The sequence below is a fragment of the Poecilia reticulata genome, linkage group LG12, assembly GCF_000633615.1.
Source record: "Poecilia reticulata strain Guanapo linkage group LG12, Guppy_female_1.0+MT, whole genome shotgun sequence".
NCBI classification, from domain to species: domain Eukaryota; kingdom Metazoa; phylum Chordata; class Actinopteri; order Cyprinodontiformes; family Poeciliidae; genus Poecilia; species Poecilia reticulata.
This window is the reverse complement of record NC_024342.1, coordinates 24636382-24650691: the sequence shown is the minus strand read 5'-3', so window position 1 is coordinate 24650691 and position 14310 is coordinate 24636382. Positions and strand designations below refer to the sequence as shown.

Genomic DNA, 14310 nt, shown 5'->3' with positions numbered 1-14310 from the left:
GGGACATCTTAAAGCTCAGCATATGGGACAGCAGTCTGTGCTGGTGTTGGTACCTGACACAAACACAAATCCACGAAAGTTATCAGTGAAAATCAAGAGAATCAAAAAACATGCAAGTTAAAATGATGTCTGGCTCCACCAAGAGGCCAACAAGTGTTACTGCATCTGTAAGCACATCTGTGACAGATGTACTGAAAATGTTAACGCAGTGTCGCTACAGCACTTGCAAACTTAAGTATTTTTCAACATATTATCCCATTGGCAACATAAAATCCTTTTTGTGAATAAAATCGCCCACTTACTTGTTGATGACCCTTTGAATCTCTCTGTTTTCCTCCTCTCTGAGTTTGAGCAGAAACTGATCCAAGATGGGTAGCTCCAAGTTCAGATACTGAGCAACCTGACCACAAGAAATGGAACTTGGTGATTTAAGAAAAATGTGACTTTCTTTCACTCAAACATAGCTTTAAAATTTAATAAAATACAAAATATTCTACAATAATTGATATACTAAGTGCATAAAAAGTGAAGGTAAATCTGTAAATCTGTGCCCCAAAGGTGGACTTTGATGAACTGTTTTGCAAGCTTTGTACTGTCAGTAGACTAATGTCCCTTACTTTGTCTAGGGAAGCTAAGACAAATTTTTCTTTTGTCTAAAGAATTCCCCTTCAGAAATCTATTGACATAGGAAATATATTGACCAGAAAAGAAAATGCAAGGATATTCTGTCTTATAGGGTTACAAAATTTTAGTTCCCCAAATCTTGAACTAATTGACAACCTGTAGTCAATTTTCATAACGCAAATGGATGGTASCAAACTGTGGATCACAGTCAGTCATGAAACAAATTTTTTTTAACGAAARATCGACRTTAAAACCTCATCGGTCATAGCTGTAACTCACAACATTGCTGATTTCTTCTTCATGCATGTCCATCAGGAAGATCTTCATGATGTCATCAGAGGGACCCTGCAGGATTCGTTCCCAAAGTGGATGATCCCTGTGACTCAGCTTTCTTTTTTCTAGGAAAAGCAACAARGACATGGAATCATCTTTACTCTTTTTCATTTATTCATTGGTCTCAGGTTGAACAGCTCAGCCTTACCTCCACTTTGGTGAACGCAGTACAACGCAAACTCCTGGGGATCATTTTCTATCTGCATTACAAACAAATCAATAGATAAACAGTAGCTAATTCAACATGTGGTCTGTTCACRATTTTCCTGATTGAGCAGAAACAGAAATGTGCTGTAAGAGCAAGCATTCTAAACTTGCCTTGAACTTGTTTAGCAGCTGTTCGATGACTTGGCCTGTGGTCATCCTGCTGGAGATGCGAACTTTAGTTGAAGTGTCAAATGATGGAGTGAATATAGAGGTCTGCAAAAGTCAATGAAAAGAAAAGAGGTAGTTNAAGCAACAAGGACATGGAATCATCTTTACTCTTTTTCATTTATTCATTGGTCTCAGGTTGAACAGCTCAGCCTTACCTCCACTTTGGTGAACGCAGTACAACGCAAACTCCTGGGGATCATTTTCTATCTGCATTACAAACAAATCAATAGATAAACAGTAGCTAATTCAACATGTGGTCTGTTCACRATTTTCCTGATTGAGCAGAAACAGAAATGTGCTGTAAGAGCAAGCATTCTAAACTTGCCTTGAACTTGTTTAGCAGCTGTTCGATGACTTGGCCTGTGGTCATCCTGCTGGAGATGCGAACTTTAGTTGAAGTGTCAAATGATGGAGTGAATATAGAGGTCTGCAAAAGTCAATGAAAAGAAAAGAGGTAGTTCAGGATTTTATGAGGGATAAGACTGGAAGCTCAGTTAGCTGTCTGTGTGTTACTTTTTGAGTTTGTCCTGCTGTGACATTTTGGTTTTGTAGTTTTATTCCAGGGATTTTTATGATAGTAAAGGAATTATCTCACTTCATYTAGCTTCCCTTAATTTCACTTATTTTCCTTCATCAATATATAACCATCTGCCTCTGGATGAACTTACTTTGTAGTTGTAAAAATGTCCGTTGATAGAAAAGCGATGCTGTTTTTCTTTCTCTCTTTGTGCTGCTGACTTGCCCCTGCCCTTCCTCCTCTTCACCAACGAGACATCGCTCATACAGCGAACAAGGTTGGACTCTGGCTCCAGCTCAGGGCTCCTGTGCCTCATGGGACGCAGGGTGGCAGTCTCATAAACAGGAGGCCCTGTGAAACGTAAAAACATCTTTTTCAATCCGGTTATCTTCAAGCACCATCTRAGTGCAGAGAAGTCCTAACYCTAACSCTATGAACGGTCAATAAAAGGGCAAAGAAGATCGTAAAAGGATAAACAAGGAGCTCCAGTTTAAGTGATACTTATAAACTTTAAGTATCACTTAAACTGCCACTAATTTCAATAGCATGTTCATTAAGGCAATACAAATGACTAAAGATGATATTTTATACTATCTAGTAGATATTAATGAGCATCTAAATCTCTACAAAGAGAGAATTAATAATTCAATGSCTTTAAAAGGTCCCCAGACTGCATTGTATGAAAATTTGTGATCCCACAATGACCAAATGAGCCAGATTGGACTTTGGAAAACTGCTATGTGTCCACAAAGGCAACCCTAAATGCAAAAAGAGAGGCACATTTTAAGGATGCATATTGTTTGAAAACAAAGTCCTTTGAAATGACCAGATAAGTAACTCAGTTTAATAAGAGGTTAACCAAAATTCCCCATGCTCAAATTGGGCAGCTGACAACAAACGTCTCTTATTTTATTTTTAGTTTTATTTGTTGCTGATGCAATGTTTCGGCCATTTTGTTGCGTTTTACAACCAGGCATAATAATTTTGCCAGTTTTATAAGAAACATCTGCACACCACACAAAACGACCTGTGTGCAGCAGCCAGCTCTTTTATACTTTTTGACTCTGTAGATTTAGTGGTGGTGATATGTCAGGTGACAACACACATTTGTGATGTCGGCTCCAAAATGTACTTGGTGCACCAAGTACTTCCATTATTGTAATTTGGTAAACAATGACACTCGTAACGCGAATTTACATTAAAGTGTCCGTTTTGCATTAAAAGTGGCATTATGTATCGAATGACACTCAGTGACAACCATCATAAACGTTYATGAAGACTTCATGTATATGACGGCGCACGCCACTTCAACTAAAGTGTTACCGTAGAAACGTAAAGCCCAACCTGGCAAAGGATCTTTGACGACTGTTTCCTGTGCTGCCTCTGTCTCTGCCATCTCATCTATCTGGTGAAGCTCACTGTATTCTCCCCATCGTGACATAGTACTGAAGAAAGAGACAGACCCAGGAAATGACATCACTTATAACAGAGTCCTGTAAAAGTTTGCATGTAAACATTACTTGCCCTATAAACCTCAGGCTTTTACAGTTTCAAATGAATATTTGTGTTTTAAAAGAAATGATTAAAAGCTCTGAACCTTTTGCTCCCCAGAGGGCTGATTGGGCTGACRGGATCTAAACCATTTGAGAAGAAAAATAAAAGAACAGAAGAAATCTGTAAGGGTGCTTTTATTTAGAAAGAAAGAAGCCAGTGGGAAAACATGGTGCTGGTGTGTAAAAGATCAAAAATGAACCTGGTAAAGGATGTGTGAAGATTGCTTCTTGTGTTGCCTCTGGCTTTTTTATCTGGTGAACCTCATTGTATTCTTCCCATCGTGACATCGTACTGCACAGAAACACACCCAGGAAATGACATCAGTTCAGTCATACAAAAGTTTTTACCTTTCCATGTGAAAATGATTAAATTAAAAAAAAACAACCTTTTGCTGTTTTGATTGGTGGTATCAACTGTAGTTGGAGACTCAAGGGGAAGGATCTGTTTCTCATCCTGTATCTTCAGCCTGATTGGTCGTCGTACTCCCCAGGAGATGTTCAGAAAGCCCTCCACTATCACCTGTCCACCATGCCCCTGTCACACAGACATGTGTTGTTGCTCACATCCTTCTGCAGGTCTTCATTTAGTTATCCTACAGCAATTCTCACAAACCAGAAGCAATTTAAAGCGCTGTGTCTCACACCTGAGAATAGGTGAGATGCAGCTGRGTCTGGTCCTTCAGGTAGCAGTTGTAGGTGTTCAAAAGTGACAAAAACTCTGCTCTGAAATGAAAAAATAAATGAAATATGTTGCACAGCAAAATAAAGGACAGAGAAATGCAACGTCCTTGCRAAAGTACAATCAAATACATGCCACACTTCTCAGATTTGTTTGTTTAAAAACCCTTTTTTTTCCCCCTTCCAACACTTCCAAATGTGTCTGACGAAATGTGAAAATATTGGTCAAGGGATCTGAATACTTTTACAAGAGATTGTAAACATGAAATGTTTTTAGTGAGTTTTTTTTTTTTTTTGGTGGAATTAAGACATTTTCCAGAAAAATATCAGAAACATAGAATAAACAAAAATTAAAATAGAAAGCCCTGAATCACCTAGTCAGCGTCCTCCCGCTGCCTACTGGGATCACTGCAGGCAGAGGAGCTTTGTTCATCTCTGTTCAGCTACTGCRRAGAGAAAAAAAAMCCCAACAGGATCAACTGTGATCACTTGTCAGCACAAACACAAAGCAGCCATGCTGAATCCTAAAGCATCAASCAGTATACAACACAAAACCTGTGAACCGACAATGCTAAAACCGGTCTTCCTGCACTCGCACAACCATTGTAGCCTCAATCCTTTCAAAATGCTACTAGAAAATAAAAGTCTTACCAGGTCTGACATTGAAAATCTGAGATAAGTTATCTTCTTGATCTTGTCTTTGTCCCAGTCGATTTCTTCTTTTTGTGCTTTAAAAAKATTTTCCCAGCTCTTTCTTTCTCTGTCTGAAGTTATATTTATCCCGTTCTCCCTAACCGTCCCTTTACTCTTTCACTTTCTTTTTTTTTCCTGCATGTTTCCAAGAGATTTAATAACAGTGCTCCACCCAGTAACCAGTGATGACAGCGTARGGCCAACCATTTGTTTATATTTTGCCCACAGACGCTGAAACCTCCCACTGGAACCAGCGACTACTGGAGTGTCTTTGCTCCTACTCTTCTTTTATTTCCTCTGGTTTTCTTTGACAGTGTAAAAGGAACAGCATCAGTGGTTCATTTAATTGGCATTYCCCTTTGTTCTTAGAATTGTCATCTGCCCCAACCTGTTTGTTGTGGTGAAGGAAATATCTGAGCTATTCATTTCTGGTTGAAAGTGTAACTAAAGAAGTGCTCAGAACCAGGCGCAACCCAATAAAGTTTTATACAGTTTTCAGAATTTGCTTTGTTGTCATTTGTTTGTGTTAAATTGAATGAAGATGGGGTCAGTTTTTAAATTGTTTCAATTGTTGTTGGAGGTGCACATRTATTTATCATTTATTTATTTTTTTTAGAAATGATTAAAGCTTAAAAATGATTGAAAGAATAAAAAAATTTTACGGTATAATTTCACTTTGTCAAAGAATCATATTATCAAATGTCCATCCATCCATTAATTTTCTTACACCCTTGTCCCTTAGTGGGGTCGGGAGGGTTGCCGGTGCCGATCTCCAGCTAACGTTCTGGGCGAGAGGCGGGGTACACCCTGGACAGGTCGCCAGTCTGTCACAGGGCAACACAGAGACACACAACCATGCACACACACCTAGGGGCAATTTGGAGAGGCCAATTAACCTGACAGTCATGTTTTTGGACTGTGGGAGGAAACCGGAGTACCTGGAGAAAACCCACGCATGCACAGGGAGAACATGCAAACTCCATGCAGAAAGACCGGGGCCGGGAATCAAACCCAGAACCTTCTTGCTGCAAGGCAACAGCTCTACCAACTGCACCACTGTGCAGCCTATTATCAAATGCATATTTAGTAAAAAAAAATCTTATTGCATTTTATGGATAAAAAAAGGAGATTATAGATCATTTCCCAGTGAAAACATGTCAAAACCCAAGATKTTGTACATCAATAAGCAACCTATTGGAACTACACAATTATGTTCACTACCAAGAGAATTCTAYATCACATAAAAATTATTATAGTGCTTAAAACAGAAAGAAGCTTTAATAATACATAAAATGTATTTTTTTCAGTTTTCCAATTGTGTCATGGCCACTTCCCTCAATTCAGAGGAGCCTGATACAAATGTCATTTAAAATGATTATTATCTACATGAGACAATCAACAAAGGCTATGTAAGCACGCCTTTAATATTATTCACTTTTGCTCAGAAAAAGACATGGCCGGTGGGTGAAAAGCCACAGTGCACACCCAGTAACATCTTACCTGTGTGTCGTGCATGTACCCATTCCCTCTTATAATCAACTTCCAATAGATAGTAATTCAAAGCCTTTGTTTTGCTAACGCAATTGTTAGTCACAACAATTCTGTTTGAAACCCTCAATAATTRTATCCCTTAATAAGATAAAAAGGAACAAAACTGCCAATTCACTCACATAACATAAACAATACCAATCCTACATCTTTTCAGCGTTTGGTTCTGTGGAAAGCCACATCAAAACCGTTCTCCGTAGAAGATCAGAAACAAGTTCTCCCTACCTGGCCAGTCTTTCGTCTGATCTTCTAAACAGCGATGTAGATTTCYACATGTTTAGAAGTCGAATGTTTGTGCATTTGTTTGCGTTCAAAGGTCTGAAGTACAGTTGGTGCTGCAGGAGGTRAGCCTGTGTAGCAACCCCAGAGCAGCTGGTTAATTATTGCAGAACACGTTGAGACAATCCTCAGAGGGAGTGGCTGACCGACACCAGATCTGACTTGACTTTAGAATGTGAGCATGTATGAGAGAAAGAGAGAGTGATAGATAGAAAGAAAGGTAAAGTGAGAGAGAGAGAGAGCGGTAGAGAAATCGCGTGTACAAACAAAAGGAGACTCGAGGATTTTCAAATCTTTGAATCTGATACAGACTCCTAGTAGCTAAGCCTTTATTGCTGCTAAGTTCAGCAGCTTAAATCAAACTGCTTTACCCAGCATAAGTTAAAACATGCAAAGCAAATTCTTCATCAATACATCACAACTCTGAAGGTCTGATCGACTGCTTATGCCATACTAGAGGCATGTTTTTTTTAATATTTCTTATATTTCAAAGACATTTCTCTTTTTCCTTGATCCCTTTGTTACTAGGCAGCGTAAAACATTACGGTATAACAATTATGTCTTCAGAGAATTTAGCCAGTGCTCAGTTTTAAACTGGCAAAGCAATCATTAAGATACGTTCTGAAACTTACCAGGTCTGCTTTTGAAACATCTTTTTGAAAGTTTTGCAGCATGTAAGCCACTTTCCCACAATTTACCAGAGTCTGAATTCTCAAAGTCAAAGAATAATTTATTCGACCAGCAAAGACAGAAACTTTGAGCAAGGAGACAGCAGAAGCTGCTATCTTAGCGAGGATGTGTGATTGACTGTTGCTATGCGTAATGGTATCCTCTGGGGACTGTGATTGGTTGATGCTCAAAACAAAATAACATAAAAAACACACCTTTAATAGGCAATGTATAGAAGTTAACTGATCCTACATTGACAGGATTAAGAAAAGTGTGTCACAATGATGAAGCTATGCAATATTGAATTATTTTCCACACAACATCAGCATGTTTGATCACAGATTATTTACATACTCGTCCTTACTTTGATTTTCCACAACTTCTCGCCATTTTACTAAGCCATCTATTTGACATTACATTCAGCTGCCAGTACTTTATTATGTTTGCCTGCTTGTAAAAAAGTTGTTTGATCTGACAAAACAAGTAACATAAAATGGGGACGTAAAGGATGTGAAAACCAAACAGGACAAAGGAACAGAGCCCACTGCTGGCAGAGCTCCATCCATTTTACAGAGTATCCCTCTCGTCTTCCCTTCTYAAGACACTGTTAGGCTCGCTAAAAGTTCTCCTCTCTGCTCCGACAACGTGTCACTGCAGGAGGGCTTTTAATGTGTAAGACTTTTCTTAAAATGAAGTCACCAGGCATTACTTATAGTCCAATAAGTGGGTTCAGGTATTTGTGCACAACTTAGAGGCTGCTTCTAGGTTCTAGAAGGGACTTTCYAGAACTTGCAAGACACTTTCTTGAAACCTTCATAAAACATAAAAAGTYTCTTTCCCAGAACTTATCAARTACTCTTCGCAAACTTATTGGTTAGTTTTCCTGAATGTACCAGGTCCATTTCCATAACTGAGCAGTCAACTTGTGCCAAGTTYTAGAAAGAAGTCTTGAAGGTTTAGGAAAGTACCTGGTAAGTTCTATGAAAGCAACCAGTAAGCTCGAGAATGTGATAAGCTGGTTCGTCTTGGTATTTCTCAGCTTTTTAACTTATTTTACAACTCTTCTGGTCATTCTTATTTCCTTCTTTCTCACTGAGTCTTTATGRAATTGGATGAACATTTGTGGGTATATAATTATCTCCTTTTTTATTTGGACAGTATTTGAGTTAAGTGTCTTTTTATACCTTAAAAGAAAGTCCAGGATAGATCTGACTTGGATCTGAATGCTGAGTCTCCCTTGAACTGATTCATCTGCAAGTGTTCGGCAAGTTTTGGCAAGTAGCTTTTTGGTAATCATCTAGTTGCTGCAAAAACACCTGAAGACCTGACAGACATGGGTCATGACTAAGCTTGGATTGTTTGATAAGTTGTATGTACAAAGGCCCTGGGCCTCTCGAGGTTATTACATTCCTCAGCTTGGGTGCTCCTTATAGCTCTGCAGTAAAATCAATTTCTCTAGCACCTTTCAAGTAGAACAATTGTGCTGAAATCAATCGCAGTCCAAGTTCCAAACAAAAATCTTTAAAGGATCTTCAGAAGACATGGAAAAGTCTTTTATTTAACAGCACAGCATGTACCATAAAAACGAACCTCTGAGTCACCAAAGACTGTGTTAGAATTTTGTGCAATATACATAAAAACAACAAGTCTTGGTTTTATATGCGACTGCTGCTCTATCAGCAGAGGGAGCCAGAGGATCTCTAGATATTCTGACGATTTTTAAAGCCATAGAGTTTAAAGAAGTAAGTTACTTTGTCACTGTGTGTGTTTCTATTCTGCTTATTTTAGAATAGATCTTATTTAGTTCCAGCTAAATAAGTGCTGTTACTTACTTCCAGCACTTATTTAGTGTTGCCCCCCCCATTTGTTGGCTTCTTGCAGAATAACCGAAAAAGAGGCTAAGCTATCACTTAGCAGACAGCATCACCTAGTGGACAATAAAAAGAAGAACAAACAGGTTTACTTTAAGTCGTTTTCACCAAATCGGAGGTATTGCGCCAAATAACAATTTCTAATGACTKTTCTCTGATGTTAGCACGAGTTATTTACTAAACAAATAAATATTGCCCATATGTGTTAATACATTTACTTTCCTTTCTATTATAAATAGATCCTTGTTTAACTGAAAATCCATTTGTTTCCACTGGTCAAGACACACGTCTATTCTATTCTATTCTATTCTATTCTATTCTATTCTATTCTATTCTATTCTATTCTATTGTCATCTGCTTTTGAAGTATTGCATGCCGAAACATCAGAAAAGTGTTTTTTTTTTTGCCAGTACTCTGAGATATTCTTGAAAACACAAATCATAAGTTAACCTTTCCCCCCCGAAAAAGCACACCTTAATGATGACTTAAAGACACAGACTTCCTGTTGGAGTACAATAGCTAAGTGCCCTCGCTGCTGGATGGATGAGCAGTGAATRAAGTGAAATGCCATTCCTTTCTCAAAATAAAACAGAAAGTTCAGGCAGACAGGCAACAGGTGGACACAAAGGCTGTCTCCTGGATTCTGTGTATCCTGGATGTGTGCTTATCAGATTGTTAAGCGGTGAGCGGTGAGCTGCACAATCCTGTGTGAATACATGTTTGTAGAAAATATCAGAGRTATGGATGTCAAATTGTTTGACAGCAATGATTAGGCACAATTGTGATGTGCTTGAATTTATATCCTTCAATAAATGTGTTGTGCTTCTCTTCTGCCGGATTCCTGACAGGGAACAGAAACATCCCAGTGCGATTTGTTCTGAACAAATACAAAGTGTCCYGTCAGTGTTGTKGACCACTGCGCATGCTGTGTTAGGAGCCATCCCAGCWCAGAGCAAAGTCCCAGTGTCTGTACTTAAGCAGCTGCCACTGTCCATCACCCAGTTAAAACACACAYGYGTGCTCACACAGAGAGACAGAGCTGTCCCAGAGACAGCTCATGGTCGTCCCCGGCACAGAGCGAAGCAACAAGATCATCCTTACCTGCTATGGGACTCTAGCTGTCAGTTTGTTATTTTGCTTCCTCAACCAACATGTTTTACTCAGTTTAATCATTTTGGAGCCAAAATGAAGACTTTGGAGCAAATATTTGCCTTTCACATGATTCTGGTCGCCTCGGCTTACAGCACACAGAGAGGTAAGTCAGAAACTCTTCAGTGATCCCAGTTGCTTCACTGTGTGTTTTTGTCTTTTCCTAAAGATGATGGTGTTTCCTGCAACTGTCCAGAAATATTTGTATAATTGCAGTGAACTACAGYGATAACCTTCATRCGCGGCATGAAAAATGAGCTGGTGTCCACAGGCCAAACTTAGCRAAAATTTGATTAACTTCGTTTCCTCCCTGTAACTTGGGATACCCTGTCTGTAATTTGTGACAGAGGAAATTGCGAAGCCTCAGGTGTGTCACACATTCTAATATACAGCTCTTCAGCTSTACGCAAGGCGATGGCATCTAACATGGTCAGATCTTCTTGCTGAAGCAGTGAGCGAAGCGCCGGATTACAGACATGTGATATGAGYGCCATATCAAATGCTAGCACAAACAGTTCAGGAGCCTGCAGGCAGACATGCTTAGAAAGTGTGGAGCTCCTAYGCAAGCTGCAGARAGCAACAGATGGCCTTTCTGTCCATGGAGAGCCACAGGAGCTTCTGTACAATAAGTGACATGATGAAGGTTTTGGGATTGTCAGATAACATGGACCCTACATAAAAAACCATMAAAAAAGAGAGAGTTCATCTAAAGATGGATTGCATATTTGTCTTACAAATAAAAACAACCTGTTTTAAATTAATATTCACATGACTACAAACAACATTAGTCATAGAAAAGGCATTAAATAAATAGCATCGTATCTAGCGCCATAATTTTTTCAACATGTTTTGGTAAAATTGTCCAAAAAGATTGAAATGGTGATATCCTTCATAGGTTATTAAAAAGAAAAAAAAACAAACTCAAAAACTAGACAGTGGAAATTTACCTACTTAAGACTTTTTCTGTGGAATGTAACTCCAAATTATTCACGGAAAACCTGCCTTGTCGCAGATTTCTTTCCTTTTTTCGGTAGTGCATATTTAGAATATTCAAAATAAAATGCAGCTTGARAAGCTGAGATTAGTAGGAATCTTTAAGGCCAACATTTCAGCTCGTGCTTTGGTGCTAACTTTTTTTGTAGCACCAAGTAGTCGAGCAGCACCTCAAACCCTCAAGGTGAGAGATGAATTCTTTCACTTGAATCATTTAGAAATCTTTATTTCAAAAGAGAGAAAACAATGTCCTTTATACTCTTATGCTTTTCTCTCATTTGTTTTCTTGTTGCTGCTGCTCCCAGTGCACTTCCTCTCTTGTTTYCTGAACTGTTAGTGTATTGGATCTTTCTAAGTTGAAAGGAAATCCGAACGTGTCTGATCTGAGGCCAACTGTAAACACTTACTATTACCTCCTGAAGACCATTGTCTTCAAGCGATCATTTTCTAAGAGGCTTCCTGCTGCTTCATACTTTATGTAACAGAGATTTACAAAAAGATCAAACATTTCTGGTTTTGGTTTAGTGAGAAAAAATAAAAGGCATAAGGTACAATGGTTAGTCTTTGTTAAATAAAACAAAAATGTCACATTTTTTTTAGGTTGAAAAAGGCAGTCTGACAACAAAATGTAGAGTATGGATTGTTTATAATGGATGGACTTGACGCATGGCTTTTCATCTTCTGATTACTCATTTAAAATATACCTAATGTCTACTTGAAATTTCATCAGTTTGTGCATATCCCACACATATCAGTGATTTCAAGCACTTTACTGCCATGTGGCAGTGTCATCTATATTTTTCAAATCCTAAATTGAAGTTAGGTATGACTGTGATTAGGTTAAAAATGACACATTAAAACAGACTAAGCAAAAAATACCAAATAAAACATTGTCAGTCTGCGGTAAAGAAGCAACTTATTTCAGCTTCTTCAACAAATGTGTGAATCTCCTTTGTTCTAATGTAAACGGCGTATAACTGAAGTCCTAAAGGGGTGCGGGTTTTAATGTTTTTATCTTTTTTTTTAAATCTCTTTCTCTTTCTCACTGTTTATTTAATGTCACATGCTGTTTTTATTTTAATTACGTAAAGCACTTTGAAATGCCTTGCTGCTGAAATGTGCTATACAAATAAAATTTGATTGATTGATTGATTGATTTAGATTGTTGTGTAACAGAATGCTTTCTGTGTTTTTTTATTGCCCAGCACCTCATATCATCACTGTACTAGAAACAGTGGATGTTCTTCCTGATCATAATGCCACCTTCATCTGTGAGGTGGAGTCAAGTCCCAGTGCTTCTATTACATGGACCAAAAATAATCARCCAATCATGTAAGTTTACTGTTTCTTGATCATTCTAGGCATCTTCTTCTAAATGTAACCACAGATTGACGGCGACATTACATTGCAAAAAAAGAAAGAAGAGACAGAACTAATTAGTATTGATAATTTACAGGGAAGCAATAAAACGCTACAATATGAAAATCAAAAATYTCAACTATATGTCGCAGGTGTTGTYCTGCAGGCTGGAGTGAAAAGTGAATACATTCCAGTTGTTTTACACAGATGTGACCCATATTTTTTAATGACAGCGTGAAGAGCACAAGTCCATTTTATTTTTTCAGTAAAACCCAGGCCAGGATATTTTGACTTCATTAATAACTACATGCTGTTGCTTTTGGATTTGCACGTTTCAGCTGCATCTCATTATTTACAGTCTGTGCAGAACGGTTGTGCTTCAAGCTAATCAAATCGAGATGCTGCGTCTTATTACTMGAGTTGGTTTCCTCCAAAATAAATTGTACCACGGCAGAATGTAAGAACATTACAGCAGACAGCATTAACAGAGCTAGTCATAATTTTGTCAGCTTGCACTTGGACAACAGTGCTGACATCCATATTAACTTGTACAAACACAAAATGCTGCGTGAGATTCCACATGTTCTCCTGCGGATGCAGGTCACCGARGGGCCACAGACTTTTCTCATTGGAGTTTGATGCTGATCACATTAAAATTATAGCCTGAACAATCGTATGAAAAATGGGATTTTAGCAAAACATTGCACCAGAGATTTAAGACCTGAAACATGAACGTAGGCCTCCACTACTTTTAATTTAGGGGATTTAAAKAATTAGTAAAAGGCCACAGATGCTTAGCTATATCACAAAAATGTAATCTCGGAYGCTAGGTTTAAAGTTTAAATGTGACTATGTGCTAAAAGTAAGACTCACATAAATGCAGATGCAACCTGTTCTTTTGTGATGGTCTGYAAAATGTAAAAATAGAAAATTAACAAGATGTAACAAAATCTAAATTGGTTACTTCATCACCACACTCCTTTTTGCTCTCTCAGGTACTATGACAACCGATACCTTACCAAGGAGCAGGGCCAGATGTTGACCATCCCTCATGTGAAAGAGTCCGACAACGGAGAGTACTGCTGCATTGCCAGCAACGGCATCGGAGAAGCCGCAAAGAGCTGCGGAGCTCTCCAGCTGAAGATGAGTAAGCTTTATTCTAAAAGGTTATAGTTTTGGAATAAAKACTATAAATTAAAACTTTGTGAACCCTAAAATAGTGTGTCTTCTCTAAACCAGAGCCCCAGATCAAGCGTCAACCTACCAACGTAACTTTACTGGTAGAATCTAAAGCAGTGCTGCCCTGTGTTACCCTTGGGAATCCCAAACCACATGTCACCTGGCTCAAGGATGATGAGCTCATCAAGGTRAGCATCTTCAGTATATCTGTTCACACAATACCTGTCAAAGTGGATRATGGRCCAGTGTGTCTTTTAGAAATTAAGTCAAGAATTGTTGCAAAGGGAGAAATTATGTGAAGAGCTAGCAACATAGTTTTCACCCATTCATTTGTTATATTTTGCTTGACTTTGCTTGGCCAATGACACATTACTTTATGACCACCTGATCGAAAGCTTGATGCTTCTACTGCTAAAAACAGTCCAAAACTGGAGAAACATGGACTCCTCCTCTAAAAATCTTCGGGGTCTTGCACCAAATGTTAGCAGCA

General features: G+C 38.5%; 2 protein-coding genes across 2 annotated transcripts in view; one reads left to right on the top strand and one right to left on the bottom strand.

Annotated features, from left to right (window-relative positions):
* Window positions 1-6703, bottom strand: part of rassf6 (Ras association domain family member 6) — a 50039-nt gene extending 43336 nt beyond the window's left edge. Inside the window, exons 1-13 of the mRNA XM_008424717.2 lie at window positions 6547-6703; window positions 4455-4526; window positions 4047-4125; window positions 3789-3937; window positions 3603-3694; window positions 3447-3483; window positions 3194-3294; window positions 2001-2200; window positions 1658-1759; window positions 1488-1539; window positions 904-1022; window positions 303-400; window positions 6-53 (exon numbers count right to left, since the gene is read on the bottom strand). Of these exons, the coding sequence (XP_008422939.2) occupies window positions 6-53; window positions 303-400; window positions 904-1022; window positions 1488-1539; window positions 1658-1759; window positions 2001-2200; window positions 3194-3294; window positions 3447-3483; window positions 3603-3694; window positions 3789-3937; window positions 4047-4125; window positions 4455-4513 (1136 nt within the window). The 5' untranslated portion in view covers window positions 4514-4526; window positions 6547-6703. The remainder of the gene's footprint in view (window positions 1-5; window positions 54-302; window positions 401-903; window positions 1023-1487; window positions 1540-1657; window positions 1760-2000; window positions 2201-3193; window positions 3295-3446; window positions 3484-3602; window positions 3695-3788; window positions 3938-4046; window positions 4126-4454; window positions 4527-6546) is intronic.
* Window positions 6704-10130: 3427 nt separating this feature from the next.
* The window catches only part of musk (muscle, skeletal, receptor tyrosine kinase), a gene marked incomplete at its 3' end in the record, with an annotated part of 22685 nt that continues 18505 nt past the window's right edge, over window positions 10131-14310 (top strand). Inside the window, exons 1-4 of the mRNA XM_008424716.2 lie at window positions 10131-10395; window positions 12488-12614; window positions 13637-13788; window positions 13881-14008. Of these exons, the coding sequence (XP_008422938.1) occupies window positions 10326-10395; window positions 12488-12614; window positions 13637-13788; window positions 13881-14008 (477 nt within the window). The remainder of the gene's footprint in view (window positions 10396-12487; window positions 12615-13636; window positions 13789-13880; window positions 14009-14310) is intronic.